Raw genomic sequence first — 26,510 nt, 5'->3', positions numbered from 1 at the left:
TTGCGTCCTCTCCCTGTGCGAGACCAGCATCATGACTAAAGAGGAATACATTCAGCAGTTTCTATGTAACGGTACGCGCTGCTCTTTGCACGCACACACACACAGCTCAGAAACATGCACAATATCGGCCAAAGGAAGGTTCACATTTCCTTCGAGACACCACGGTGGGCAGCTGGTATCTCTGGCTCGGTGAAGCAATGGTCCTAAGAGGAAGGCGGCATTGTCCCAAGGAAAGCTCTCTCCTGGTGTAGAGCAGATGGCGACTGCAACATCTCCGGGGAGGTGTGAAGCATTTGAGAGGATTGTGTATGGAAGAAAGTGGATGTCTTAGGCGCCATTTCCCCTCCCTCATCCAGCGCTCCCTCCCCTCCCTCCCTCTATGAGTTTTTAACCCATTCTTGCTCGAGTTAGGGTTAAAGTGGCCTTTATCCGCACTGAGTCCTAGGTCAGTTCCTGTGTAGATGTAGTCGCTGAGAGTCCTGATCTCCTTCCCCAATCACAGGATACAAGAGACAGTGGAATGAAATGTCCCCTGGAAATCCATGTCTCCAATCTGGGAGCCTCGATTTGTAGGTTGGGAAAGGGCGTGGTTGCAATAGGGCCAGACCCAGTTCAGGCATAAATATATTAAATATCTTGCGTAAATACAAGTCCCACATCGACGGCAGGCCCTTCCCTGGGACACTGGGCTTAGGGAGACTCCCCTTCCCGCAGGTCTCCTCTTCCTCTGCTGCCCAGCACACTGAGAGCCTCCACTTTGCTCCAAAGGCCTCTGCGGTTGCCTCACACTCGGACGGCCGGGGTGGAGGAGGTGAGGGGCACCGTGGAGCTGCAGTCATAGTCCACGTCAATCATGGTCTGTGCGTTGGCGCCTGGCGACGTTCCAGCTTGGCGCTCCCGGAAGTTCTGGATGTAGCTCTGTGAGAGAAAGGAGAGCAGAGGAAGTTGACACAGGGGAGTTATTCCATTCCTGGACTTCTCCCACCAGTCCCTGGGATCTCCTGTAAACACCAACACACTCCCCTGAATCCCTTGTAAACACCAGCACCTTCCCCTGGATCCTCTGTAAATACTGATACATGCCTGGGGAACCCCGTAAATACAAACACTCACCGAGATCCCCTTTAAGTAAAAGCACATTCCCCGAGACCCTCTGTAAATACCAACATCCTCCCCGGGATCCTTTGTAAATATCAACCTAATACCTGGCACCTCCCCACCCCCCCCCGCCCCGTAAATACCGACACACTCCCAGGACCCCCCCGTAAATACCAACACACTCCCTGGGACCACTGTAAACACCGGCACACTCCCCGGGACCCCCCGTAAACACCGACACACTCCCCGGGACCCCCATAAACACCGACACACTCCCTGGGACCCCCTGTAAATACCGACATACTCCCCGGGACCCCCTGTAAATACCGACATACTCCCCGGGACCCCCGTAAATACCGACACACTCCCGGGACCCCCCGTAAATATCGACACACTTGTGAGACCCCCCGTAAATACCGACACACTCCCCGGGACCCCCGTAAACACGGACACACTCCCCGGGACCCCTGTAAATACTGACACACTCCCGGGACGCCCCCGTAAATATCGACATACTCGTGAGAACCCCCGTAAACTCCGACACACCCCCCGGGACCCCCGTAAATACCGACACACCCCCTGGGACCCCCGTAAACACCGACACACTCCCCGGGACCGCCGTAAACACTGACACACTCCCCGGGATCCCCGTAAACACCGACACACTTCCCGGGACCCCCGTAAATACCGACACACTCCCCGGGACCACCCGTAAATACCGACACACTCCCCGGGACCCCCTGTAAACACCGACACACTCCCCGGGACCCCTGTAAATACCGACACACTCCCCGGGACCCCTGTAAATACTGACACACTCCCTGGGACCCCTGTACATACTGACACACTATCTGGGACACCCTTTAAATATCAATACGTAGCTTGGGAACCCCACCCCCCATAAATAATGACAGTCCCTTGGACCTCTGTATTTTCTGACACACTCTATGAGACCACTGTATACACCAACACACTCCCTGGGAAGCCCTGTAAATACTGACACACTCCCCAATTTCTGCAGGAAAACACTGTAGATCTCTACAAGTCTACTCGTGTAGATACCGATAATATTATCTTGTTTCTTACATCAGGTAACTTCGCAGTTAATGTTTAGAGGGAAGTATAAGTCTGACTCCTGGAGCACGTGATGGGACAGTGTAGAGGGAGCTTCACTCTGTCTGACCCTGGGAGTGTGTGATGGGATGGTGTACAGGGAGCTTCACTCTTTGTCTGACCCCAGGAGTGTGTGATGGGACGGTGAAGAGGGAACTTCTTTCTGTGTCTGACCCCAGGAGTGTGTGATGGGACGGTGTAGAGGGAGCTTCACTCTGTGTCTGACCCTGGGAGTGTGTGATGGGACAGTGTAGAGGGAGCTTCACTCTGTGTCTGACCCTGGGAGTGTGTGATGGGACAGTGTAGAGGGAGCTTCACTCTGTGTCTGACCCCGAGTGTGTGATGGGACAGTGTAGAGGGAGCTTCACTCTGTGTCTGACTCTGGGAGTGTGTGATGGGACAGTGTAGAGGGAGCTTCACTATGTGCCTGACCCTGGGAGTGTGTGATGGGACAGTATAGAGGGAGCTTCACTCTGTGTCTGACCCCGGGAGTGTGTGATGGGATGGTGTAGAGGGAGCTTCACTCTGTGTCTGACTCTGGGAGTGTGTGATGGGACAGTGTAGAGGGAGCTTCACTCTGTGTCTGACTGTGGGAGTGTGTGATGGGACAGCGTAGAAGGAGCTTCACTCTGTGTCTGACCGTGGGAGTGTGTGATGGGACAGCGTAGAAGGAGCTTCACTCTGTGTCTGACCCCGAGTGTGTGATGGGACAGTGTAGAGGGAGATTCACTCTGTGTCTGACCCTGGGAGTGTGTGACAAGACGGTGCACAGGGAGCTTCACTCTGCGTTTAACTTGTTCTGTTCCTGCCCTGTGAGCATTGGCTTGTATGATCTAACCCTTATGAACATCATGCAGTCCCTGCAGAAGGTGGGATGGGAGAGGTGAACATTGGAAGATAAATCAGCATAGACAGGAGATTATGTATAAGTCAGAGTCATACAGGCCCTTTAGCCTAACTCGTCCTTGCTGGCTAAGATGCCCATTTAAATTGGTCCAATTAGCCAGCATTTAATCCACATCCCTCTCAACCTTTTCTGTCCATGTACCCGCCCTTTGTTCCTTCGACATGGTGAACGAGTGAAGCCTGGAGAGGCTGACTCACCGGGGAAAGCACATCTCCATCGTAGCGGCGGACAGGGTTGGGTTTCCTGCGATACGCCTGCTCCTGGTATGTCCTCCGCTGTCTCCTCTGCTTTCTCTTGGCCTCCCTCTGTCGTATTCTCATTAGCTGTACCCGCCTCTGTCTCCTGTTAATAATGACTGGTGTGTCGTGGGGTGGGATAGGAAAAGAAAGGTGTGGTGAGTTAGTGTCTGGTGCATTGCACCCATCATAGAAGTCAGTATTTAACTAGGGTCACACCCTCAGGGAGATAAATCCCACCAAAAATATGGCCACGTGTTAAAGTGGGATCCCACATATTTAGAACATAGAACATTACAGCACAGGAAATGGCCTTCTAGCCCTTAATGTTGTACTGAGCTTATGCGAGGAAAAAGGCCAAATACTTTGAACTGGCAACTGAAGCTGCCCAGAGCGACTGGAAGACCAAGATTTTCCCCGTAGAAGTGGGACGCAGGGGATTCGTTGCTACATCTACGACCAGTCTACTGAAGAAGATGGGGGTGAGGGTCACTCCCTGCAACAAGTCCTTGTCAAATGCAGCAGAAGAAAGCAGCAATTGGATTTGGATTAAAAGGAAAGACAACAACTGGGCTGCAAGATGAAGACAGGAGGGTATGGAACTGAGGGGGGTGCATCTGGGACGCCAGATAGCACCGTTCAGCCCTCTGGAGACGTTGTGGGCTTATCAACGAAATGTCAAAGAAGGAGGGTGCCCACCTGATGACCCCGATGACGTACCTACCCTCCCTCCTTGTCACCACTCCAAGCCCACTGTCAACATCAAGAGTGCCGACTTACCATAGGGATTGAAAGATCAAGTCCTGGTAGCTCTAATGATCTACTGAACTAACTAAACCAGTTATTAAGCACCTAACTAAACTGATCCTTTCTGTCTACACATCTAAATCCCTCCATAAAGATGGATCATAAACGCATGAAATTCCGCAGATGTGGGAAATCTAAAGCAAAGCATACCAAATGCTGGAGGAATCAGCAAGTCGGGCAGCACCCATAGAAGTGGACAAACAGTTCTGGACTGAGACCCTTCTTCAAGACTGGGAAGGGAGGAGGAGGAAGGAGGCAGAATAAAAAGGTGGAGGGAGGGGACGAGGATAGCAAGAAGGTGATGGGTGAAGTCAGGTGACTGGGAAAGGTAAAGGCCTAGAGAGGAGAGTGGACCAGAGGAGGAGGGGCCCCAGTGGGAAGTGATAGGCAGGTGAGAAGAGGTAAGAGGCCAGAGTGGGGAATAGAAGACAGAAAGGGTTGGGAATTTGTTTTTAAACCAGAAGGAGAAATTGATATTCATGCCATCAGGTTGGAGGCTAACAGACAGAATACAAGGTGTTGCTCCTCCACCCTGAGGGTGGCCTCATCGTGGACCGACATGACAGAATGGGAATTGGAATTGGAATTAATATGTTTGACCACTGGGAAGTTCCACTTTTGGCAGATAGAGTGGAGGTGCTCAACAAAGCAGTCCCCCAATTGAAGGCTGCATTGGGAGCACCTGATACAACAGATGACCGAAGTAAATTCACAAGTGAAGTGTTGCCTCACCTGGAAAGACTGTTTGGTTCCTAAATGGAGGTGAGGGAGGAGGTGTATGGGCAGGTGTAGCACTTTGGCCGCTGGCAGGGATAAGTGCTGGGAGGGAGATTAGTGGGGAGGGATGAATGGACAAGGGAATCACGGAAGGAGCAATTCCTGCAGAACGCAATGAGTGGGGGAGGGACGAGACGGAGAGGTAAAGTGTGTTTGGTGGTAGGATCCCTTTGAAAATGGCAGCGGCTGTGGAAAATGATATGTTGGATGTGGAGGCACATGGGGTGGTAGGTAAGGACAAGAGGAACTCTATCACTGTTAAGGCAGTGGGAAGATGGTGTGAGGGCGGATATCTTGGAAATGGAGATGCAGGTGAGGGCAACACCGATGGAGGAGGAAGGGAAACCTCATTCTTTGAAGGAGGAGAACATCACTGGCGTCCTGGACAGGAGAGTCCCATCCTGGGAACAAATGCAGCAAAGACGAAGAAACTGAGAAATGAGAATGGCATTTTTACGGAGACAGGGTGGGAAGAGGTATAGTCGAGGTATACAGGGGACAGGGTGGGAAGAGGTATAGTCGAGGTATACAGGGGACAGGGTGGGAAGAGGTATAGTCGAGGTATACAGGGGACAGGGTGGGAAGAGGTATAGTCGAGGTATACAGGGGACAGGGTGGGAAGAGGTATAGTCGAGGTATACAGGGGACAGGGTGGGAAGAGGTATAGTCGAGGTATACAGGGGACAGGGTGGGAAGAGGTATAGTCGAGGTATACAGGGGACAGGGTGGGAAGAGGTATAGTCGAGGTATACAGGGGACAGGGTGGGAAGAGGTATAGTCGAGGTATACAGGGGACAGGGTGGGAAGAGGTATAGTCGAGGTATACAGGGGACAGGGTGGGAAGAGGTATAGTCGAGGTATACAGGGGACAGGGTGGGAAGAGGTATAGTCGAGGTATACAGGGGACAGGGTGGGAAGAGGTATAGTCGAGGTATACAGGGGACAGGGTGGGAAGAGGTATAGTCGAGGTATACAGGGGACAGGGTGGGAAGAGGTATAGTCGAGGTATACAGGGGACAGGGTGGGAAGAGGTATAGTCGAGGTATACAGGGGACAGGGTGGGAAGAGGTATAGTCGAGGTATACAGGGGACAGGGTGGGAAGAGGTATAGTCGAGGTATACAGGGGACAGGGTGGGAAGAGGTATAGTCGAGGTATACAGGGGACAGGGTGGATCAGAGGAGATCATTTGCTCGAGTGGTGTTGCAGCAAAAGTCTTGCACTCAACGTGACTAAAAACCAAGAAATAGATTGTGACTTCAGGAAAGGGAAGTCAAGGGAACACGTACCAATCTTCATTGAGGGATCGGAAATGGAAAGGGAAAGGGTGAGCAGTTTCAAGTTCCTGGGTGTCAAGATCTCTGAGACCAATCCTGAGCACAATATTCTGGTGCAATTACGACGAAGGCACAACAGTAGCTATACTTCACTAGGAGCTTGAGGAGAATTGGTATGTCACCAAGGACACTTGCAAATTCCTTTAGATGTATTGTGGAGAGCATTCTAACTGATAGCATCAGTGTCTGGTATGGAGGGGCAACTGCACAGGGTTAGGAAAGGTTGCAGAAAGTTGTAAGCTGAGCCAGCTCCATCATAAGCACTACCCGCCCAAGCATCCAGGACACCTTCAAGAGCTGATGCCTTAAAAAGGTGGCGGCCATCATTAAGGAATCCCATCACCCAGAACATGCCCTCTTCTCATTGCTACCATCAAGAAGGTGGGACAGGAGCCTGAAGACACACACTTCATTATTTTAGGTACAGCTTCTTCCTCTCCACCATCAAATTTCTGATTGGACGATGAGCACTCCCTCAATATTATTTTTTGCACTACTTATTTATTTCATTTTAATATACTATATATGCTTCTTATTGTAATTTATAATTGTCATTACTGTGTATTACAATGTACTGCTGCCGCAAAACAACAAATTTCACGATGTATGCCACTGATATTAAACATAATTCTGATTATAGTGATTTTTTTAATGTCCTGTACTGTAATGCTGCCACCAAACAATGAATTTGTGGCAGCAGTACAGTGCAAGAAGTAGAGGAGCTTCAAGTTCTGGGGTGCTGCGTGGCCTTGGTTGTGGCATGGACCAGGCCTCATGCACGCCTCCGGGTTGCCTATTGTGGCCTCCAAGGACTGAGAGGCCAGAGCTGGCTGTCTGCCGCTGGACTCCGTGCTGGATTGGAGGCTGGCCCTTTCCATCGGTGCAGTCCTCCAGTGTTCACTCAGTGGGAGACAAGCTGTACTGCGTGCATGCTGCAGGCTGTCCTTGCAGAAACATGTCGCCAGGACGACATCCCATGCACCATCAAACCACAAGCCATGACACTCAGAGACTTGGGTTATATATTCTTTTTGTCACTATGTTTTTATGCTATTGTAATTACACATGCTGTATATGCTGTGTGTGACTGTTGGTTCTGTGTTCTGCACTCTAGCCCCAGTTGAACGCTGTTTCATTTGGCTGTATTCATGGGTATGGTTGAATGACAGTGAGTAAACAGAAGAGAACGTGCAAATACTGGAAATCTAGAGCAAACCACACAAAATGCTGGAGGAACTCAGCAGGTCAGGCAGCATCTATGGAAATGAATAAACAGTTGATGTTTTGGGCCAAGACCTTTCATCAGGGCTGGGAAGGAAGGGGGAAGATGCAAGAATGAAAAGGTGGGGGACAGGAAGGAGGATTAGCTAGAAGGTGCAGGTGAGGGCAGCTGGGTGGGAAAGCTGAGACCCTACGTATGGGGGACCACTTTGTCAGGCACCTCCGCTCCAATCCATCCACCAAAAGCAGAACTTCCCAGTGACCAACCATTTTCATTTCTAGCTCCATTCCTGTTCCAATTTGTTAGTCCTTGCCCTCCCCTTTTGCCTCAATGAGGTCACACTCAGCGCAGAGGAGCAACACTTCATATTCCGTCTGGGTAGCCTTCTAGGCCACTACTCTGTGAGCACACAAAACTGCAGAGATTTGTGGACATGGCTCAGCACATCACAAGAATCAGCCCCCCACCCCCCCCACTCCATGGACTCCATCTACCCTTCTCGCTGCCTCAGTAAAGCAGCCAACACAAACAAACCCACCCACCTGTCCGGGAAGGATGTGCTGGGCCTGGAGAGGGTCCACAGGAGGTTCACAAGAATAACAGTTGCCTGTAGGAAAGTCCACCTTGACAATGAAGGTTAGATCCGACTCAAAGAACCAAATGTTTTCCTGCTGTCGTTAAGTTCCCCTATACTATAGAGTGAAAGCCGTGATTACCCCAGACACTTTCTCTTCTCCCCTCTCCCATGAGGCAGAAGATACAAAAGCCTGAAAGTACATACTAACAGCCTCAAGGGCAGATTCTATCCCATTTGCGAACAACAAGGTGGACTCTTGGCTTCACAATCTACTCTGTTATGATTTTGCACTTTATCATTTCCCTGCATTGCATTTTTTAGGAAGCTTTTACACTTTATTCTGCATTCTGTTATCATTTTACTTTATCCCATCAATACACGGTGTCATGATTTTATCTACACGAAGAGTTTTTCACTTTATTTGATATATGTGCTAATAATTAACCAATACCAAAACAATTTCATGACATACTGTATGCCAGTGATAATAAATCTAATTCTGATGCCTGGCTTAGTTGGATTGTGTAGATCAGTAACTCGGGTTACAGGGCCTACCTTCTGTGTGTGAGTAGCCCTCTGCCGTGACCTTGAACTGCACCAGGACGCCAAGCGCTGTCAAGATGGGCCACGTGCCCAGGATCACCCAGCTATACCAGCACATGGGCTGCAGGGGGGCCACCTTGATCCTCTCATAGATGTACTGGACCAGGAGGAAGATCTCGATGAAGTAGTCCACAGTCACGGTAATGACGGCGGAACCAAACACAGACGTGGAGAGGACTGTGAAGAACCGCTGCCACTGGAGGGTCAGCACGGCGAAGAACATCCCGGCCCCCAGCAACAGTCCAATGGGCACCCAGACTGTGCGGGGGTGGTAGAACTGCTCCAGTACCACAAGGGTTGCCACGGCAACCAGCAGGCCCAGCAGCAGTCCCACCATGAACAGGCCGACGCTCCGTACCAGCATGGTGACCAGGCCGCATAGCACGCCGATGCCCAAGCCGATTCCAACGCTGGCCTCCATGCTAAGCTGGGTGTCCAGGACCCTCTCCTTGTAACACAGCATAAAGATGATGATAGAGCCGAACATCAATCCGGTGAGGAACATGATGGCCTTGAAACACCGATAGCCTTGGACAAAGAAGAGAGATGGCAACAGAGTTAGAGTGGTACAAAAGAGAAACAGGTCCTTTACCACAATTGCTCCTTGCCAACCAAAACGTCCAACCCATCTGGTCCCACCTGCCAACATTTAGCCCATGTTCCTCTGTGTGCAGAGAAAAATATAAGAATGTTGCCAGCACTTAAGGACCTGAGTTATAGGGAAAGGTTGAGTAGGGTAGTACATTTTCACTTGAAATGTAGGAGAATGAAGGGAGATTTGATAGCGCTAAGCAAAATTATGAGGGGTATGGACAGGGATGAAGCAAGTAGGCTTTTTCCACTGAGGTTAGGTGAGACTAGAACTAGAGGTCAGAGGTTAAGGGTGAAATATTCAGGGGAACCTGAGGGCGAACTTCTTCACTCAGAAGGGGTGAGAGTGTGGAGCGAGTTGCCAGCAGAAGTGCTGGATTCAGGTGTGATTGCAACACTTAAGATAAGTTTGGATAATTACATGCGTGGGAGAGGTATGGAGAGCCATGGTCCAGGTCCGGGTTGATGGGACATGACAGAATAACAGTTTGGCATGGACTAGATGAGCCAAAGGACCTGTTTCTGTGCTGTACTGCCCTTTAACCCCAAACCTCTCTGTCAATGCATCCTTTAAGTGTTGTCATTCTACCCACCTCAACCACTTCCTCTGGGCAAATCATTGCCCCTTGGGTCCCTCTTAAATCTCTCCCCTCTCCTCTTAAATCTTAGTTTTTGATCCCCTTTCCCTGAGAAAAGACTGCAGTTGCCCGATCTGCCTCTCATGAGTTCATACACTCTAACATCTCCCAAAAACTCAGTCTCTCCAGTCCTGGCAGCAGTCTTGTAAATCTTCTTTGTATTCTTTCCAGCTTAACGAAGTCTTTTTGATTCGAAGAAGGAGTCTGAGAGTCTGAGTGGGAGTGCCGAGAAAGACATTTTTGAAATTTTCATTATTTTCTTTTTCTCCAACGGCGTTCTGAGAGGCGGGACTGCGCAGGCGTGTGACGTCGGGCTGTGCAGCGCGGCAGATTTAAAAGGACAGACATCCTGCTTCGGGTTTGATTCGAAGAAGAAGTCTGAGAGTCTGAGTGCCGAGAAAGACATTTTTGAAATTTTCGTTATTTTTTTTTTCTCCAACGGCGTTCTGAGAGGCGGGACTGCGCAGGCGTGTGACGTCGGGCAGTGCAGTGCGGCAGATTTAAAAGGAACAAAGCCTCATAGAGCGGGCAGCGTAGTTTGCGGGCAGCGCAGTGAGCCGGGAGCAGAGTGAAGACTTAAGGGCTTCGGCTCAACGGGCTTAGGCGGAAGCGGGCGAGGCGAGGAAGGTTTGACATTCATTTTCTGTTGTTATTTGAGGAGAGGGGCATTATGAGTGTGAGGGCAGTTTGCTGTTCTCAGTGTCGGATGTGGGAGGCCCTGGAGTCTCCAAGCCTCCCGGACGTCTACATCTGCGCCAAGTGCATCGAGATGCAGCTCCTAAGGGACCGCGTTATGGAACTGGAGCTGCAGCTCGATGACCTTCGTCTGGTCAGGGAGAGCGAGGAGGTGATAGAGAGGAGTGGAAGGCAGGTGGTCACGCCGGGGCCACGGGAGGCAGACAAGTGGGTCACGGTTAGGAGGGGGAAGGGGAAAAGTCAGGTGATGGGGAGTACCCCGGTGGCTGTGCCCCTTAACAACAGGTACTCCTGTTTGAGTACTGTTGGGGGGGACAGCTTACCCGGGGGAAGCAACAGTGGCCGTGCCTCCGGCACAGAGTCTGGCCCTGTAGCTCAGAAGGGTAGGGCAAGGAAGAGGAGGGCAGTTGTGATAGGGGACTCGAGAGTAAGGGGGTCAGATAGGCGATTCTGTGGACGCAGTCCAGAGACCCGGATGGTAGTTTGCCTCCCTGGTGCCAGGGTCCGGGATATTTCTGATCGTGTCCAAGATATCCTGAAGTGGGAGGGTGAGGAGCCAGAGGTCGTGGTACATATAGGTACCAATGACATAGGTAGGAAAAGGGATGAGGTCCTGAAAGGAGAATATAGGGAGCTAGGAAGGGAGTTGAGAAAAAGGACCGCAAAGGTAGTAATCTCGGGATTACTGCCTGTGCCACGCGACAGTGAGAGTAGGAATGCGATGAGGTGGAGGATAAATGCGTGGCTGAGGGATTGGAGCAGGAGGCAGGGATTCAAGTTTTTGGATCATTGGGACCTCTTTTGGCGCAAGCGTGACCTGTACAAAAAGGACGGGTTAGACTTGAATCCTAGGGGGACCAATATCCTGGCAGGGAGATTAGCGGGGCTACTAAGGTGACTTTAAACTAGAATGGTTGGGGGGTGGGAATCAAATTAAAGAGGCTAGGCGTGAGGAGGTTAGTTCACAACAGGGGGATGGGAACCAGTGCAGAGAGACAGAGGGGTGTAAAGTGAGGGTAGAAGCAAAAAGTACTAAGGAGAAAAGTAAAAGTGGCAGGCCGACAAATCCAGGGCAAGCATTAAAAAGGGCCACTTTTCAACATAATTGTATAAGGGCTAAGAAAGTTGTAAAAGAGCACCTGAAGGCTTTGTGTGTCAATGCAAGGAGCATTCGTAATAAGGTGGATGAATTGAAAGTGCAGATTGTCATTAATGATTATGATATAGTTGGGATCACAGAGACATGGCTCCAGGGTGACCAGGGATGGGAGCTCAACGTTCAGGGATATTCAATATTCAGGAGGGATAGACATGAGGGAAGGGGAGGTGGGGTGGCGTTGCTGGTTAAAGAAGAGCTTACCGCAATAGAAAGGAAGGACATAAGCCGGGAAGATGTGGAATCGATATGGGTAGAGCTGCGTAACACTAAGGGGCAGAAGACGCTGGTGGGAGTTGTGTACAGGCCACCTAACAGTAGTAGTGAGGTCGGAGATGGTATTAAACAGGAAATTAGAAATGTGTGCAATAAAGGAACAGCAGTTATAATGGGTGACTTCAATCTACATGTAGACTGGGTGAACCAAATTGGTAAAGGTGCTGAGGAAGAGGATTTCTTGGAATGTATGCGGGATGGTTTTTTGAACCAACATGTCGAGGAACCAACTAGAGAGCAGGCTATTCTGGACTGGGTTTTGAGCAATGAGGAAGGGTTAATTAGCAATCTTGTCGTGAGAGGCCCCTTGGGTAAGAGTGACCATAATATGGTGGAATTCTTCATTAAGATGGAGAGTGACATAGTTAATTCAGAAACAAAGGTTCTGAACTTAAAGAGGGGTAACTTTGAAGGTATGAGACGTGAATTAGCTAAGATAGACTGGCAAATGACACTTAAAGGATTGACGGTGGATATGCAATGGCAAGCATTTAAAGATTGCATGGATGAACTACAACAATTGTTCATCCCAGTTTGGCAAAAGAATAAATCAAGGAAGGTAGTGCACCCGTGGCTGACAAGAGAAATTAGGGATAGTATCAATTCCAAAGAAGAAGCATACAAATTAGCCAGAGAAAGTGGCTCACCTGAGGACTGGGAGAAATTCAGAGTTCAGCAGAGGAGGACAAAGGGCTTAATTAGGAAGGGGAAAAAAGATTATGAGAGAAAACTGGCAGGGAACATAAAAACGGACTGTAAAAGCTTTTATAGATATGTAAAAAGGAAAAGACTGGTAAAGACAAATGTAGGTCCCCTGCAGACAGAAACAGGTGAATTGATTATGGGGAGCAAGGACATGGCAGACCAATTGAATAATTACTTTGGTTCTGTCTTCACTAAGGAGGACATAAATAATCTTCCAGAAATAGTAAGGGACAGAGGGTCCAGTGAGATGGAGGAACTGAGCGAAATACATGTTAGTAGGAAAGTGGTGTTAGGTAAATTGAAGGGATTGAAGGCAGATAAATCCCCAGGGCCAGAGTGCTTAAGGAAGTAGCCCTAGAAATAGTGGATGCATTAGTGATAATTTTTCAAAACTCGTTAGATTCTGGACTAGTTCCTGAGGATTGGAGGGTGGCTAATGTAACCCCACTTTTTAAAAAAGGAGGGAGAGAGAAACCGGGGAATTATAGACCGGTTTGCCTAACGTCGGTGGTGGGGAAACTGCTGGAGTCAGTTATCAAAGATGTGATAACAGCACATTTGGAAAGCGGTGAAATGATCGGACAAAGTCAGCATGGATTTGTGAAAGGAAAATCATGTCTGACGAATCTCATAGAATTTTTTGAGGATGTAACTAGTAGAGTGGATAGGGGAGAACCAGTGGATGTGGTATATTTGGATTTTCAAAAGGCTTTTGACAAGGTCCCACACAGGAGATTAGTGTGCAAACTTAAAGCACACGGTATTGGGGGTAAGGTATTGGTGTGGGTGGAGAATTGGTTAGCAGACAGGAAGCAAAGAGTGGGAATAAACGGGACCTTTTCAGAATGGCAGGCGGTGACTAGTGGGGTACCGCAAGGCTCAGTACTGGGACCCCAGTTGTTTACAATATATATTAATGACTTGGATGAGGGAATTAAATGCAGCATCTCCAAGTTTGCGGATGACACGAAGCTGGGTGGCAGTGTTAGCTGTGAGGAGGATGCTAAGAGGATGCAGGGTGACTTGGATAGGTTGGGTGAGTGGGCAAATTCATGGCAGATGCAATTTAATGTGGATAAATGTGAAGTTATCCACTTTGGTGGCAAAACTAGGAAAACAGATTATTATCTGAATGGTGGCCGATTAGGAAAAGGGGAGGTGCAACGAGACCTGGGTGTCATTATACACCAGTCATTGAAAGTGGGTATGCAGGTACAGCAGGCGGTGAAAAAGGCGAATGGTATGCTGGCATTTATAGCGAGAGGATTCGAGTACAGGAGCAGGGAGGTACTACTGCAGTTGTACAAGGCCTTGGTGAGACCACACCTGGAGTATTGTGTGCAGTTTTGGTCCCCTAATCTGAGGAAAGACATCTTTGCCATAGAGGGAGTACAAAGAAGGTTCACCAGATTGATTCCTGGGATGGCAGGACTTTCATATGAAGAAAGACTGGATGAACTGGGCTTGTACTCGTTGGAATTTAGAAGATTGAGGGGGGATCTGATTGAAACGTATAAGATCCTAAAGGGATTGGACAGGCTAGATGCGGAAAGATTGTTCCCGATGTTGGGGAGGTCCAGAACGAGGGGTCACAGTTTGAGGATAGAGGGGAAGCCTTTTAGGACCGAGATTAGGAAAAACTTCTTCACACAGAGAGTGGTGAATCTGTGGAATTCTCTGCCACAGGAAACTGTTGAGGCCAGTTCATTGGCTATATTTAAGAGGGAGTTAGATATGGCCCTTGTGGCTACGGGGGTCAGGGGGTATGGAGGGAAGGCTGGGGTGGGGTTCTGAGTTGGATGATCAGCAATGATCATAATAAATGGCGGTGCAGGTTCGAAGGGCCGAATGGCCTACTCCTGCACCTATTTTCTCTGTTTCTATGTTTACAACACGGTGACCAAAACTACCCATAATACTCCAGATGCAGCCTCACCAACATCTTGTACAACTGCAACGTAACACCTCAACTTCTATACTCTGTGCCTTGACTAATGAAGACCAACACGCCAAATATTTCTCTAACTACCCTGTCTACTTTCAGGAAACCATGGTACTTGCTCAATTCTGGTTTAGTTATGCATGTAATGTGGGAAAATGTGAAATAGTCCACTTTTGGAAGAAAAAAAAGAGAACTACATTGCCTATCTGGTGAGAGACTGCAGAGCACCAAGATACATAGAACATAGAACACAGATACAGCAGAGGACAGGCCCTTCGGCCCACAATGCTAGTGCTGACCTTCTAACCTGCTCTAAGATCAATATAACCCTTTTCTCCCACATAGGCCACAATTTCTCTTTCTTCCATGTGCCTAAGAGTCTATTAAGTGCCCACAATTTATCTTCCTCTACCATACACCCACCACTCCGTGTAAAAAAAATCTACCTTTGACATCCCCCCTATACTTTACTCCAATCACCTTAAAGTTATGCTCTCATGAATTAGTCATTTCCACCCCGGGAAAGTGTCTGCCTGTTCACTCTTTCTGTGCCTCTTAACATGTTATACACCTCTATCAAGTCACCTCTCATCCTCCTCCACTACAAGGAGAAAAGCTGTAGCTCGTTCAACCTATAAAACATGCTCTCTAATCTAGGCATCCACTCTGCACCCTCTCTAAAACTTTCACATCTATAATGAGGTGACCAGAACTGAACACAATACTCCAAGTGTGGTCTAACCAGGGCTTTAAAGAGCTGCAATATTACTTGCGGCTCTTGAATTTAATGTCCTGACAAGCGTGTATAGTCCTTGATCCCTGGTGCCACGACACAGAGGCTCAGAGTGTTAGTCTACCCTTTAAATGGACCCACGTGTTGAAGCTGACCACAATGTTTGTTCTGCTGTTTGCTCACTCTGCTTGTGTTTACACTCTCAGTTGACATTACCACAGCTCTGCGCTGGGGCAAGAGGTGCAACCTGCTCTCAGCTCGGCTACAACCGGTGTTTCCCACCGGGAATTCGGGACCGCATTTCCGGGGTGGCTCCAATTAACAGCCGCAGCACTGACATCTGGTGTCAGTGACACCTTCTCAACCATGCACCTGCCAGGAAATGATAGCAGACACACGACGACATCCTCACTGACAAATTCCCAATCCTTGACATGAAGGATTGGATATCAGAGAAAATAATCCAAGTTTACAGCATAGAAAAAAGGCTCTTCAGCCCATTTAGTCTATCCCTACCTGAGCTTCTGCCTAGTCCCATCTCCATCCATACCCATTCCATCCATGTATCTATCCAAACTTCACTTAAAACTTAGAAACTAACCTACATCTACCACTTCCACTGGCAGCTTGTTCCACACTTGCACCTCCCTCTGAGTGAAGAGGTTTGTCCAGCCTGCTCTCTGATCCACACAACATCCCAGTGAACCCTTTGTGCACCTTCTCCAAAGCAGTCATATCTTTCACGCACAAGGAAATGCAAATGCAGCTGAACCACACAGTTTTATGCAGCCACACATTACACAGACAAAGAAGCTTAACTGTCTATTCAGTTCACCCTGTAGTAATCGCTCCCCAAGTTCAACCCATTTCCCTTTCCAAACTTCAAATCATGATGTTGAACCAACCTATATAAACATAGTACACAATCAAACTAACCCTTCCCTTCTTCAGAGTCCATGACCTTCATTTTCATCATTTATCCATGTGCCTACCCAAGAGATTTTTAAATGCCGCTAATGTATCTGTCCCCACCACCACACCTAGTGGCATGTTCCACACAGCCACCACTCTCTGGCATCCGCCCTTATACTTTCCAACACTCACCTTAAAATCACCTCCTTTTATACTCTATCTATCTATGCCTCTCGTAATCTTGTATACCTCTACTAAGTTGCCTCTCTATCCTCTGCCACTCCAAAGATAAAAGCCTTTCTCTGTCACTTCGTCCAGCTTGCTTTCTCCCTCTCCCAGTTCTGAGGGAGGGTCTTTTCCTGAAACATGAACTGTTTCTCTTTTCACAGACACTGCCCGACTTGCAAAGGAAGCACAAATTTGAATAGTGTCTCTGTCCTACAACTGTATGGTGGAATATTGCAGAGCGAACTTTACAGCATCTAACTTGACCCCGGGAGTGTTAATGGGATGGCATGGAGGGAGCATCACTCTATGTCTGACCACGGGAATGTGTAGAGGGAGCTTCACTGTGCCTGACTGTGGGAGTGTGATGAGACAGTGTAGAGGGAGCTTCACTCTGTGTCTGACCCTGGGAGTGTGTGATGGGATGGTGTAGAGGGAGCTTCACTCTGTGTCTGACCCTGGGAGTGTGTGATGGGACAGTGTAGAGGGAGCTTCACTCTGTGTCTGACCCTGGGAGTGTGTGATGGGACAGTGTGGAGGGAGCTTCACTCTGTGTCTGACCCTGGGAGTGTGTGATGGGACAGTGTAGAGGGAGCTTCACTCTGTGTCTGACCCTGGGAGTGTGTGATGGGACAGTGTGGAGGGAGCTTCACTCTGTGCCTGACTGTGGGAGTGTGATGGGACAGTGTAGAGGGAGCTTCACTCTGTGTCTGACCCTGGGAGTGTGTGATGGGACAGTGTAGAGGGAGATTCACTCTGTGTCTGACCCTGGGAGTGTGTGATGGGACAGTGTAGAGGGAGCTTCACTCTGTGTCTGACCCTGGGAGTGTGTGATGGGACTGTGTAGAGGGAGCTTCACTCTGTGTCTGACCCTGGGAGTGTGTGATGGGATGGTGTAGAGGGAGCTTCACTCTGTGTCTGACCCCGGGAGTGTGTGATGGGACAGTGTAGAGGGAGCTTCACTCTGTGTCTGCAATCATCAATGGGACTGCAGTCGAGAGAGTGAGTAGTTTCAAGTTCCTCAGTATACACATCACCAATTATCTCACCTGGACTGTACACACCGGCTTTGAGACAAAAAAAAGCAAGACAGCGTCTCTTCCACCTCAGGTGAATGAAGAAGTTTGGCATGGGCCCCCAAGTCCTCCAGACCTTCTACAGGGGCACCATTGAGAGCATCCTGACTGACTGTATCACCGTCTGGTGTGGGAACTGCACCAACCTTGATCGCTGGGCATTGCAGAGAGTGGTACGAACAGCCCAGATCATCTGTGGACATGAGCTTCCCTCCATTGAGGACATTTACAGCAGCAGGTGCAGAGAGAAGGCCTGGAAGATCATCGGGGACACCAGTCACCCCGACCATAAACTGCATCAGCTGCTTCCGTCTGGCAAACGGTACTGCAACGTTAAAACCAGGACCAACAGGCTACGGGACAATTTCTTTCTTCAAGCCATTAGACTTAAAATTGACATGTCTGTACATTGTGACAGAGTCATAACACAAAGACTTTTATTTCCCCACATTGTGGGATGGATGTAAGATTTAAATAAATTCAAATTCAACCACAGGATTGTGTAATGGGGTGGTGTGGAGTGAGCTTCACTCTGTGTCTGACCCCGGGGGTGTGGTCCGACCGGGGTTGGGGTTGGGGGTGGGAGGTTTTATGTGATGGGACAGTGTAGAAGGAGTCCATAGTGATGCTTCAGGAGGAGAAAACAAGAAAATTAAAAGTTCTAAGCCTCAGGTCCTTGCAGAGTCATCGAGAAATACAACACAGAACCCGGCCCTTTGGGCCAATTCTTCCATGCTGACCCAGGTAGACCTAACTCAGCCCACTTACCAAAGAAGCAGTAGATGACTCCGAAGAGGCAACACATGGAGCAGAGTACAGAGGGCACGATATCATACTTCCGGTCGATCTCCTGGTCACACGTACGGAGTGCGCTCTGCCCTGCGTCGTGCGTCAGGAGCTGGAAGGGCAGGGTCTGCAGTGTGGACGTCATGGTTCCAAGTTGCCCGTAACAGCGTCCGTCAGAAGAGAGGTCACAGGACAGTTTCCATACAGAGCCAGGAGGAGCTGAAAAAGCACAAGCAGACTGTGATCAGAGCACAGAAACAGGCCCTTCGGCTCATCTCGCTCACTCGAATCAGTGTAGATAGTAGATTAAAGAAGTTGTCACATTGCACTGAAACTTTGAAACATACAGTCAAACGTGTCATTTCCGTTAACGACCAACACAGTTCAAGAATGTGTCGCGAGTGCAGGTAACATGTTAACACAGTGATCATTGTAAAATTAGGGACATTTAAGAAACTCTTAGATAGAAACATGAATTTTAAAAAAATGATGCAGAAGGGAAGGGTTAGATTGATGTTAGAGTCATTAAAAAAATTTGGCACATCATGGGCCGAAGGGCTCTAGTGTTCTATGTCCGAGCTAACACTTTACGGCGTTGCTGTCCGTAAGGAGTTCTTCCCGTGCCGCATGGGTTTCCTCCAGGTGCTCCAGTTTCCTCCCACATTCCAAAGTTGTACTGTTTGGGTTAGTGAGTAGTGGGCATGCTGGATTGGCACCGGAAGCATGGCAAAGCTTGCAGGCTGCCCCCAGCTCATCCTCGGACTGTATGGTTTGCACAAATGATGCATTTCACTGCATACAACAGGAATTCTGCAGATGCTGGAAATTCAAGCAACACACATCAAAGTTGCTGGTGAACGCAGCAGGCCAGGCAGCATCTATAGGAAGAGGCGCAGTCGACGTTTCAGGCCGAGACCCTTCGTCAGGACTGCATTTCACTGCATGTTTGATTTGCATGTGACAGATAAAACTAACATCTTTAATTTCTCATCTTCACTGGTCCCAGTGGCTTGGTCACAGAGGGAGACCATAAAACCATAAGACAAAAAGACAAAGGAACAGAATTAGTCCAATTGGCCCATCGGGTTTGCTCTGCTATTCAATCAGGGCTGATTTATTATCCCTCTCAACCTTTATTTTCCTGCTTTCTCTCTCCTCCTCGATAAGCCTAAAGGAGCATAGACTCACACAGTACAGAAACAGATCTTTCGGTCCATTGGGTCCATACTGACTCACGGGTCCGGCAAGAACAATGGATTCCAGATTTTGGATCCTTTGGTGGAGGGGTGGGGGTGGTTTAAGGTATGGCCATTAATGGTGTAGAATGAAGATCAAAGGTTCAGTTCCTGCCACTGCCTGTGAGGGGATCGTACATTCTCCCTGTGACCATGTGTGTTTCTTGTGGGTGCTCCAGCTTCCTCCCACACGCCAAAGACACGAGAGTTAGTAGGTGAATTGGTCACTTGGGTGTAAATGGGTGGCGTGGGCTTGTTGGGCTGCAAGGGCCTGTATCTCCAAGTAAAATAAGATGTGTTGGGGACATTCAGGTACTGGGCTTTCTGGCCTATGTCTTTATGCTCTCCTCTGATGCCGACCAGCTTTCCCTCCATTTCTCTTCCAGACAAGGAGCACTACAGCACAGAAACAGGCCCTTTGGCCCATCTAGTCCATGCCGAACTATTATTCTGCCTTGCCCCATCAACCTGAACTTGGACCATAGCCCTCCACACCCCTCCCATCCGTGTTCTGATCCAAACTTCTCTTAAATGCTGTAATCAAACCTGAATCCAGCACTTCCACTGGCATCTCATTCACCCTCTGAGTGAAGAGGTTGTCCCTCAGGTTCCCCTGAAATATTTCACCTTTCACACTTAACCTGTGACCTCTACTTCTAGTCTCAACCAACCTCAGTGGAAAAAGTTTGGTTGCATCTATCTATATCCCTCATGATTTTGTATACATTCGGCCCGCCTTATCCGCGAGGGATTGGTTCTGGGACCTCTCGCGGATACCAAAAAACGCGGATGCTCAAGTCCCTTATTCGACCTGTCTAAATGCGGTGGATCTTAGGACCCAGCGGAACCCCGGACCTTATTTAACCTGTCTCAGTGCGGTGGGCATTAGGACCCAGCGGCGGAGCTCTGAATCCGCTGTGTTTCTGTTCACGAAAATAATCACGATCATGATTGAAAATAAAGTGGAAATAATAAAGCGATCAGAAAGAGGTGAAACGCCATCGGTCATTGGAAAAATGTTAGGCTACAGTCGGTCAACGATTGGAACAATTTTAAAGGATAAAGTGAGAAAGGCCCTGCCCCAATGAAAGCTACAATTATTACTAAGCAACGCAGTGGTTTAATTATTGGGTTTTGGGGTTTTGATCCTCCACATCAACCCAACATGGATGGAGAGTGCGCTCAGGAGCGGTCTGTCACTGGATCGAATTCGGGAATTTCCGTTCCCAAGCCCGGCGCTGAAACATATGTTTCTTAAGTGTTTTATTTGCATAGTAAGGTAAAATATATACTACATACTAAGACAAACATTTGACTAACTGACGCTAAATAATACCAGATGTACCTGTTCCGACTTACTTAGTAAGAGAACTTCCGTTTTTTTTGATCCCGATCCACGATAACCTACGCACATCCTCCCGTATACTTTAAATCATCTCTCGATTACTTATAATACCTAATACAATGTAAATGCTATGTAAAATAGTTGTTATACTGCATTGTTTAGGGAATAATGGCAAGAAAAAAAAGTCTGTACATGTTCGAACAACAAGTGCTGGAAGAGCACTTCCGGGTTTCCTCGATTCGCGGTTGGTTGAATTCGCGCATGCGGAACTCGCAGATAAGGAGGGCTGACTGTATCTCTGAAGTCTCTCCTTATTCTATGACCTTAACCTTCGACCTCTAGTTCCGAGGGTCTGAATATCTAGAACAGTAAACTCTCCGAGAGGAGAAGTGGGTCAAAGAGTTGGCAGTGCGGAGATGGAATGAACAGCCTGCCACTGCTACATCTCGAGAACGAGTCTGACAGGAAACATCAGCCAGGACAAGTGAGCGGCCAAGACAGAAAAGGGTTACCAGCAGTGTCCACGTGCACGCACTTGTTCCGTGCCTCCACCGGTCTGCAGCTGGTCCTGTCCTAGCCAGATGGCACTGCCCACTCTCACTAGACCACTGGCACAGGTCAATAGGCCAGATCCATGTCTGCCCCCTCCGTGGGCTGGGATGTCACATCAAGTGACTGGGGGGGGGGGTCAAAGGTCCTACCAGCTGACAGACGTAATGGAAGATCTCAGCTCAGTCCGTCCCTGGAAAACAGATTCAACAATTAGCCAGTCAATCTAACATAAGATATAACAGCACAGGCTCTTCGGCCCATGACTTGCCAACCTTTAAAACTACCCCAAGATCAATCTAGCCCTTCCCTCCTACACAGCCCTCCATTTTTCTGTTATCCATGTGCTCTTAAATGTCCCCAATGTACCCGCCTCTACCACCACCCCTGGCAGCGCGCACCCTCCAATCTGTGTAAAAAACCCACATTTGACAGCCCTCTATACTTCACTCCAATCACTTGAAAATTATGCACCCTTGTATTAGCCACTTGCGCCATGGGAAAAAGTCCCTGGGTATTCACTCAATCTATGCCTCATATCATCTTGTAGAGCTCTATCAAGTTACCTCTCATCCTCCTTCACTCCAAAGAGAAAAGCCCTAGGTCACTCAAACTGTCCTCAAGAGACATGCTCTCTAGTCCAGGCAGCACTCTGGTAAATCCCCTGGACAGCCTCTCTAAAGCTTCCTCATCCTTCCTCCTGTGGCAACCAGAACTGAACACAACTTTCCAAGTGTGGTCTTGTCGGGTATTGTAATTGGGACAAATGTACATAATTCACAACTATGGACATTGAGTTGTGGTTTCACTTTAAGAGGCTGGTCTGAAATGATGATATAATTATGTACCGCGCTTTGTCTTCAGTTTTTTTGGAGCTCAATAAATCAGTTGTTATGGTTTTTCTTAAACATAAAATGCCCCACATCTTGTTATCTGCGAAAACCTACATTGGTGACACCGATGCTCTAGGATGATTCCAGGGTTATTGAACATGTCGGCCAACGCAGTCGCTTTGAAACTGCTGGAGTTTTTGGGGCAAAATGCTGTTACTTGGACCGTACAGGCCAAGGCCCAATTTGCGCTGCGAGAAATCTCCGCTGATGACACCAAGTTTTACTACATGGTAGCATCGCTCAGCACTCCACGGTTACAGGAATCCTGTAAAAGCCAGTCATCCTAACTCCAAGGTCACCTTTGACCTGCAAAAGCTGTGATTTGAGCTTCCTTGTAGGTTTGTGGATGTGGAGCAGCAAATGTTGGCCAGACAGGACGCACGGTGGAAACCTGCATCAAGGAGAACAAGAAGTGTATCCGCTTGGGTTACCTGGAGAAATCGTCAGTAGCAGAACATTGTATTCACAATGGCCTTAAGATTGACTTCGATGGCACAAAACTACTGTGCCTCACCAATAGCTTTTGAGGCGGCCTGGTGAAGGAAGCCATTGAAATAAAACTAGAGGAAAGAATTTTAACAAAGATGAAGGTTTCGCTGTAAGAAAGAACTTGAATTCAATTGTAAATAAGTGGGACAGCGGAAACCCGACTGGACGAGGACTAACCAATCAGGAGAGATGGACGGTGGGGGTATAAATAGTACCAGACTAGACGTGCCCGGGTATCATCCCTGATTAAGATGGCAGAGTTTGTCATCGTAACATCGGTTAAAATCGGTAACCGTACCCGGCTGGAAGCCCTAAACGAGTTTATTCATCTGTTGGAATTCTTAGAGGAGAAACAGCAGGATAGCCAAAGGAGGATCAATAGACGTTCTTTCCTTGTACCTTCAAGGCCTTTGACAAGGTGCTACACATGGGGCTGCTAAACAAGGTAAGAGCCCATGGGATTACAGGAAAGACATTAGCATAGACAGAAGCTTGGCTGACTGACAGGAGACAAAAAGAATCTAAGGACAATCCTTTAGAAGAGAGATGAGGAGGAATTTCTTTAGCCAGAGGGTGATGAATCTGTGGAATTCATTGCCATGGATGGCTGTAGGGACCAAATCATTGGGTATATTTAAAGAGCGGGTTGAAGATCAAAGATTACAGGGAGAAGACAAGAGAATGGGGTTGAGATAAATCAGCCATGGTTGAATGGAGCAGACCCATTGGGCTGAATGCCTTAATTCTGCTCCTGTGCTTCATGGTCTAACAAAGTTGAAAAACTGCTCAATGCATTGAGCAGGGTTTTTACAACGGTGTTAAATGGATCAGCAGCTAATCTTAGAAGGATGTACTGCTACTCAATGCCTGAATATCCAATTATCATGGACAGCACAGGAGAGAGGGAGATTTACTCACTATTTTCTTTCCAAAATGAGAGGTTTATTTATAAACACAAATTGCAGGAGGAACTCAGCAGGTCAGAGAGCATCTGTGCAGGGGAACAAACAGTCAACATCTTGGGTTGACATATTTGCAATCTGTACATTCCCTCAGATCTAAACTTAATATCCAGCCACCTTGTCGCGGATACACTCTACCCTTCAGTCTCTCTCCAGGGATATCCTTCTTATAAACACTGCATAATTTATGTTCTTCTTGTGAATGCTGTCTGTATAATACAGTGTCTGTGACACTGCTGCAAGGAAGGTTTTCATTTGCACTTGTGCATGTCACAATAAATAACACAGACTTTGAGACGTTGATCCAGGTATAAAGATTTCTTCGGAAAAAGCAGCTGTCACCTTAGGTAGAGCCCTCGACGGCCCATTTTCTAGCTCTGTCAATGGTTGTCCCAATTCTTCCTCCCCAAAAATAAGTTTATTACATGATAAAATGATCACGTTTTTATAGCACTGTACTGTCCTAAATCCAGAGTCTGCAATCAATCTATCTAGAAATTAAAACAAAGCCATTCTCATCCAGGATTCATTCAGGACCCTCTGCAGAGGCTGGACGGAATCAATTGTGATAAGGAGTTTGCTCATTCTCTCTGTTCTGTGTTACTGTGTGGGTTTCCTCCCATACTCAGGTCAGAGTGATTGAACTGTGGGCATGCTATGTTAGTGCCAGAATCATGGCAATACTTGCGGGCTGCCCCCTGCACATTCTCAGCCTGTGCTGGTCATTGATGCAAATGATGCATTTCACTGTAAGCTTCAATGTCGTGATGTCCACGTGACAAATAAAGCTAATGTCATCTAATCTAATCTGGCATCTACAGTCTCAGAAGGTGCCAAAGGGATACCTGGATACAGAAGTATCTCAGGAAGAGGAGGCAGGGAGTCAGTTTGAGCGGATCCCTCAATGGACTGCTGTCTCCACATGTGAATGACCATTCCTTGCTCTGGAAGTGTGTGATGGGACAGTGTAGAGTGAAGGTAACTCTCTATCTAACTGGTCCTGTTCCTGTCCTGGGAGTACAGTACAGTGTGTGTATGTGTATATGTATATATAATCTCTATATCGCTCTCTCTCAAACCAGTCCTCACTGCACCTTGAGGAGTACCCAACTACCTCAACGGCCACATCTTGGGTGGCATTCTTCAGGTGCTCCCATTTCTTTCCCGCGTCGGAGTCTGCACTTGGGGTGCCTTTACTGTCCAGTTTCTTCCTTAGCTTGATCTGGACGTTGAAATCTGGAACCTGCTCCGGAAGAAACGACCTCCCATCAGTTGGTGCTGTCTAGACCCGATGACCATGCGGCCAAGGCCGAATGCAGAGCTGCACGCAGCAGCCTCCAAGCCAAACTGAAACAGACACAAAACTACTGGTGGACTGCCCTAGCAGAATGAACGCAGGACTACGCAGACACCGGGGCAACGCTCGAGCCTTCTACAACTTGCTGCACACAGTGTAGGGTCCCACTTGTCAGATTCAAGCCCTTCTATCCCCATCCCTTCTCCATGGATTGTCACCTTGTCGCGGTGGAGAAGCTTGTGTGGTCCTGTGATCCCGAGAGCAATGCTGTCTGAAGCTATGCTCCTGGTAGGATCACCCATGGCGGTAAGGTCGAGGGTGAGGTCCCTGACAAAGAACAATCCAACCAAGACCTCGACGGTGGAACAGGCGGACGAAGTTACTTCGAACTCAGCGGCTGTGAAGGCGGATGAAGGCTGCAACAAATCCATCAGCTCCAATCGTCGTGGTTTCCATGCCATTGGAATCAGTTGGTTGATTTGTGAAGTATCGTGTGCTTCTTGGAATGCAACATCAAGTACACGTTAAACAAATACACGCACAGGCGTCTTCGCTCTGTGGGCCACTTCTTCAGAACGAAGACCATCATCCTCGACCTCGAGGGATAGGCACGATGATGTTCATCCAATGGCTCCAGCCTGCTGACAGACAAGGAAGCCATCATGAGGTGATGGACAGAGCACCACGAGGGCTATTTCAAGGATAATCGTCAAGTAGGAAGCTGCCATTGAAATGATCCCTCAGCACGAGGTCAGGATTACGCTTGACGACCCGCCAACTCTGGACGTGGTCAAAGCCGCTGCTTCCAAGTTTAAATGCCAGAAAGCTCCAGGCGTTAATGGGATCCCAGCAGAGATGTACAAAATGGGATTAGAGATATTTTCCTGAGCAGACTCACAAACCTGTTCACACTCTGTTGGGAGAAAAGTTCAGTCCCAAATGACCTTCGCAGCACTGTAATTTTCTCCCTGTACAAGACCAAAGGGGAGAAATCTGATTGCTCAAACTACAGAGGCATTACCCTGCTGTCCACCGCTGGGAAGATCCTCTTCAGAATTCTCTTGGACAGAATCATTGCCGATGGCAACCTCACAGAGAGTCAGCATGGATTCAAAGCGAACAGAGGCACACCTGATGTGATCTTCGTCCTGCGCCAGATACAGGAGTGTTGAGAACAGAACATGTATGTGGCGTTCACTGACCTGACCAAGGCCTTTGATACAGTCAGCTGCCATGGTCTCTGGAAGATTCTGTCAAAGCTTGGCTGTGTCCCCCGAAATTCCTCACAATCCTGCAGCAGCTCCATGAAGGCCAAAGTAGTCAGGTTA

At 48.4% G+C, this 26,510-nt stretch overlaps 1 protein-coding gene across 9 annotated transcripts in view; it reads right to left on the bottom strand.

The window, feature by feature from the left end:
• Positions 1-370: 370 nt before the first annotated feature.
• Positions 371-26,510, bottom strand: part of tmem198b (transmembrane protein 198b) — a 112,052-nt gene continuing 85,912 nt past the window's right edge. For 4 of the 9 annotated variants that reach the window (XM_063051394.1, XM_063051392.1, XM_063051396.1 and 1 more), the window contains 5 exons: positions 21,528-21,734; positions 18,395-18,631; positions 8,629-9,204; positions 3,316-3,473; positions 372-918 (listed from right to left, as the gene is read on the bottom strand). In XM_063051394.1, the coding sequence (XP_062907464.1) occupies positions 784-918; positions 3,316-3,473; positions 8,629-9,204; positions 18,395-18,557 (1,032 nt within the window). In that variant the 5' untranslated portion in view covers positions 18,558-18,631; positions 21,528-21,734 and the 3' untranslated portion in view covers positions 372-783. Of the gene's footprint in view, positions 919-3,315; positions 3,474-8,628; positions 9,205-18,394; positions 18,632-21,504; positions 21,735-26,510 lie in introns of all 9 variants that reach the window. The other 5 variants (XM_063051391.1, XM_063051389.1, XM_063051390.1 and 2 more) reach the window with 2 other exon arrangements.

The sequence above is a fragment of the Mobula hypostoma genome, chromosome 6 (genome assembly GCF_963921235.1).
Source record: "Mobula hypostoma chromosome 6, sMobHyp1.1, whole genome shotgun sequence".
Lineage (NCBI taxonomy): Eukaryota > Metazoa > Chordata > Chondrichthyes > Myliobatiformes > Myliobatidae > Mobula > Mobula hypostoma.
This window is presented reverse-complemented; position numbering and strand designations above follow the sequence as displayed.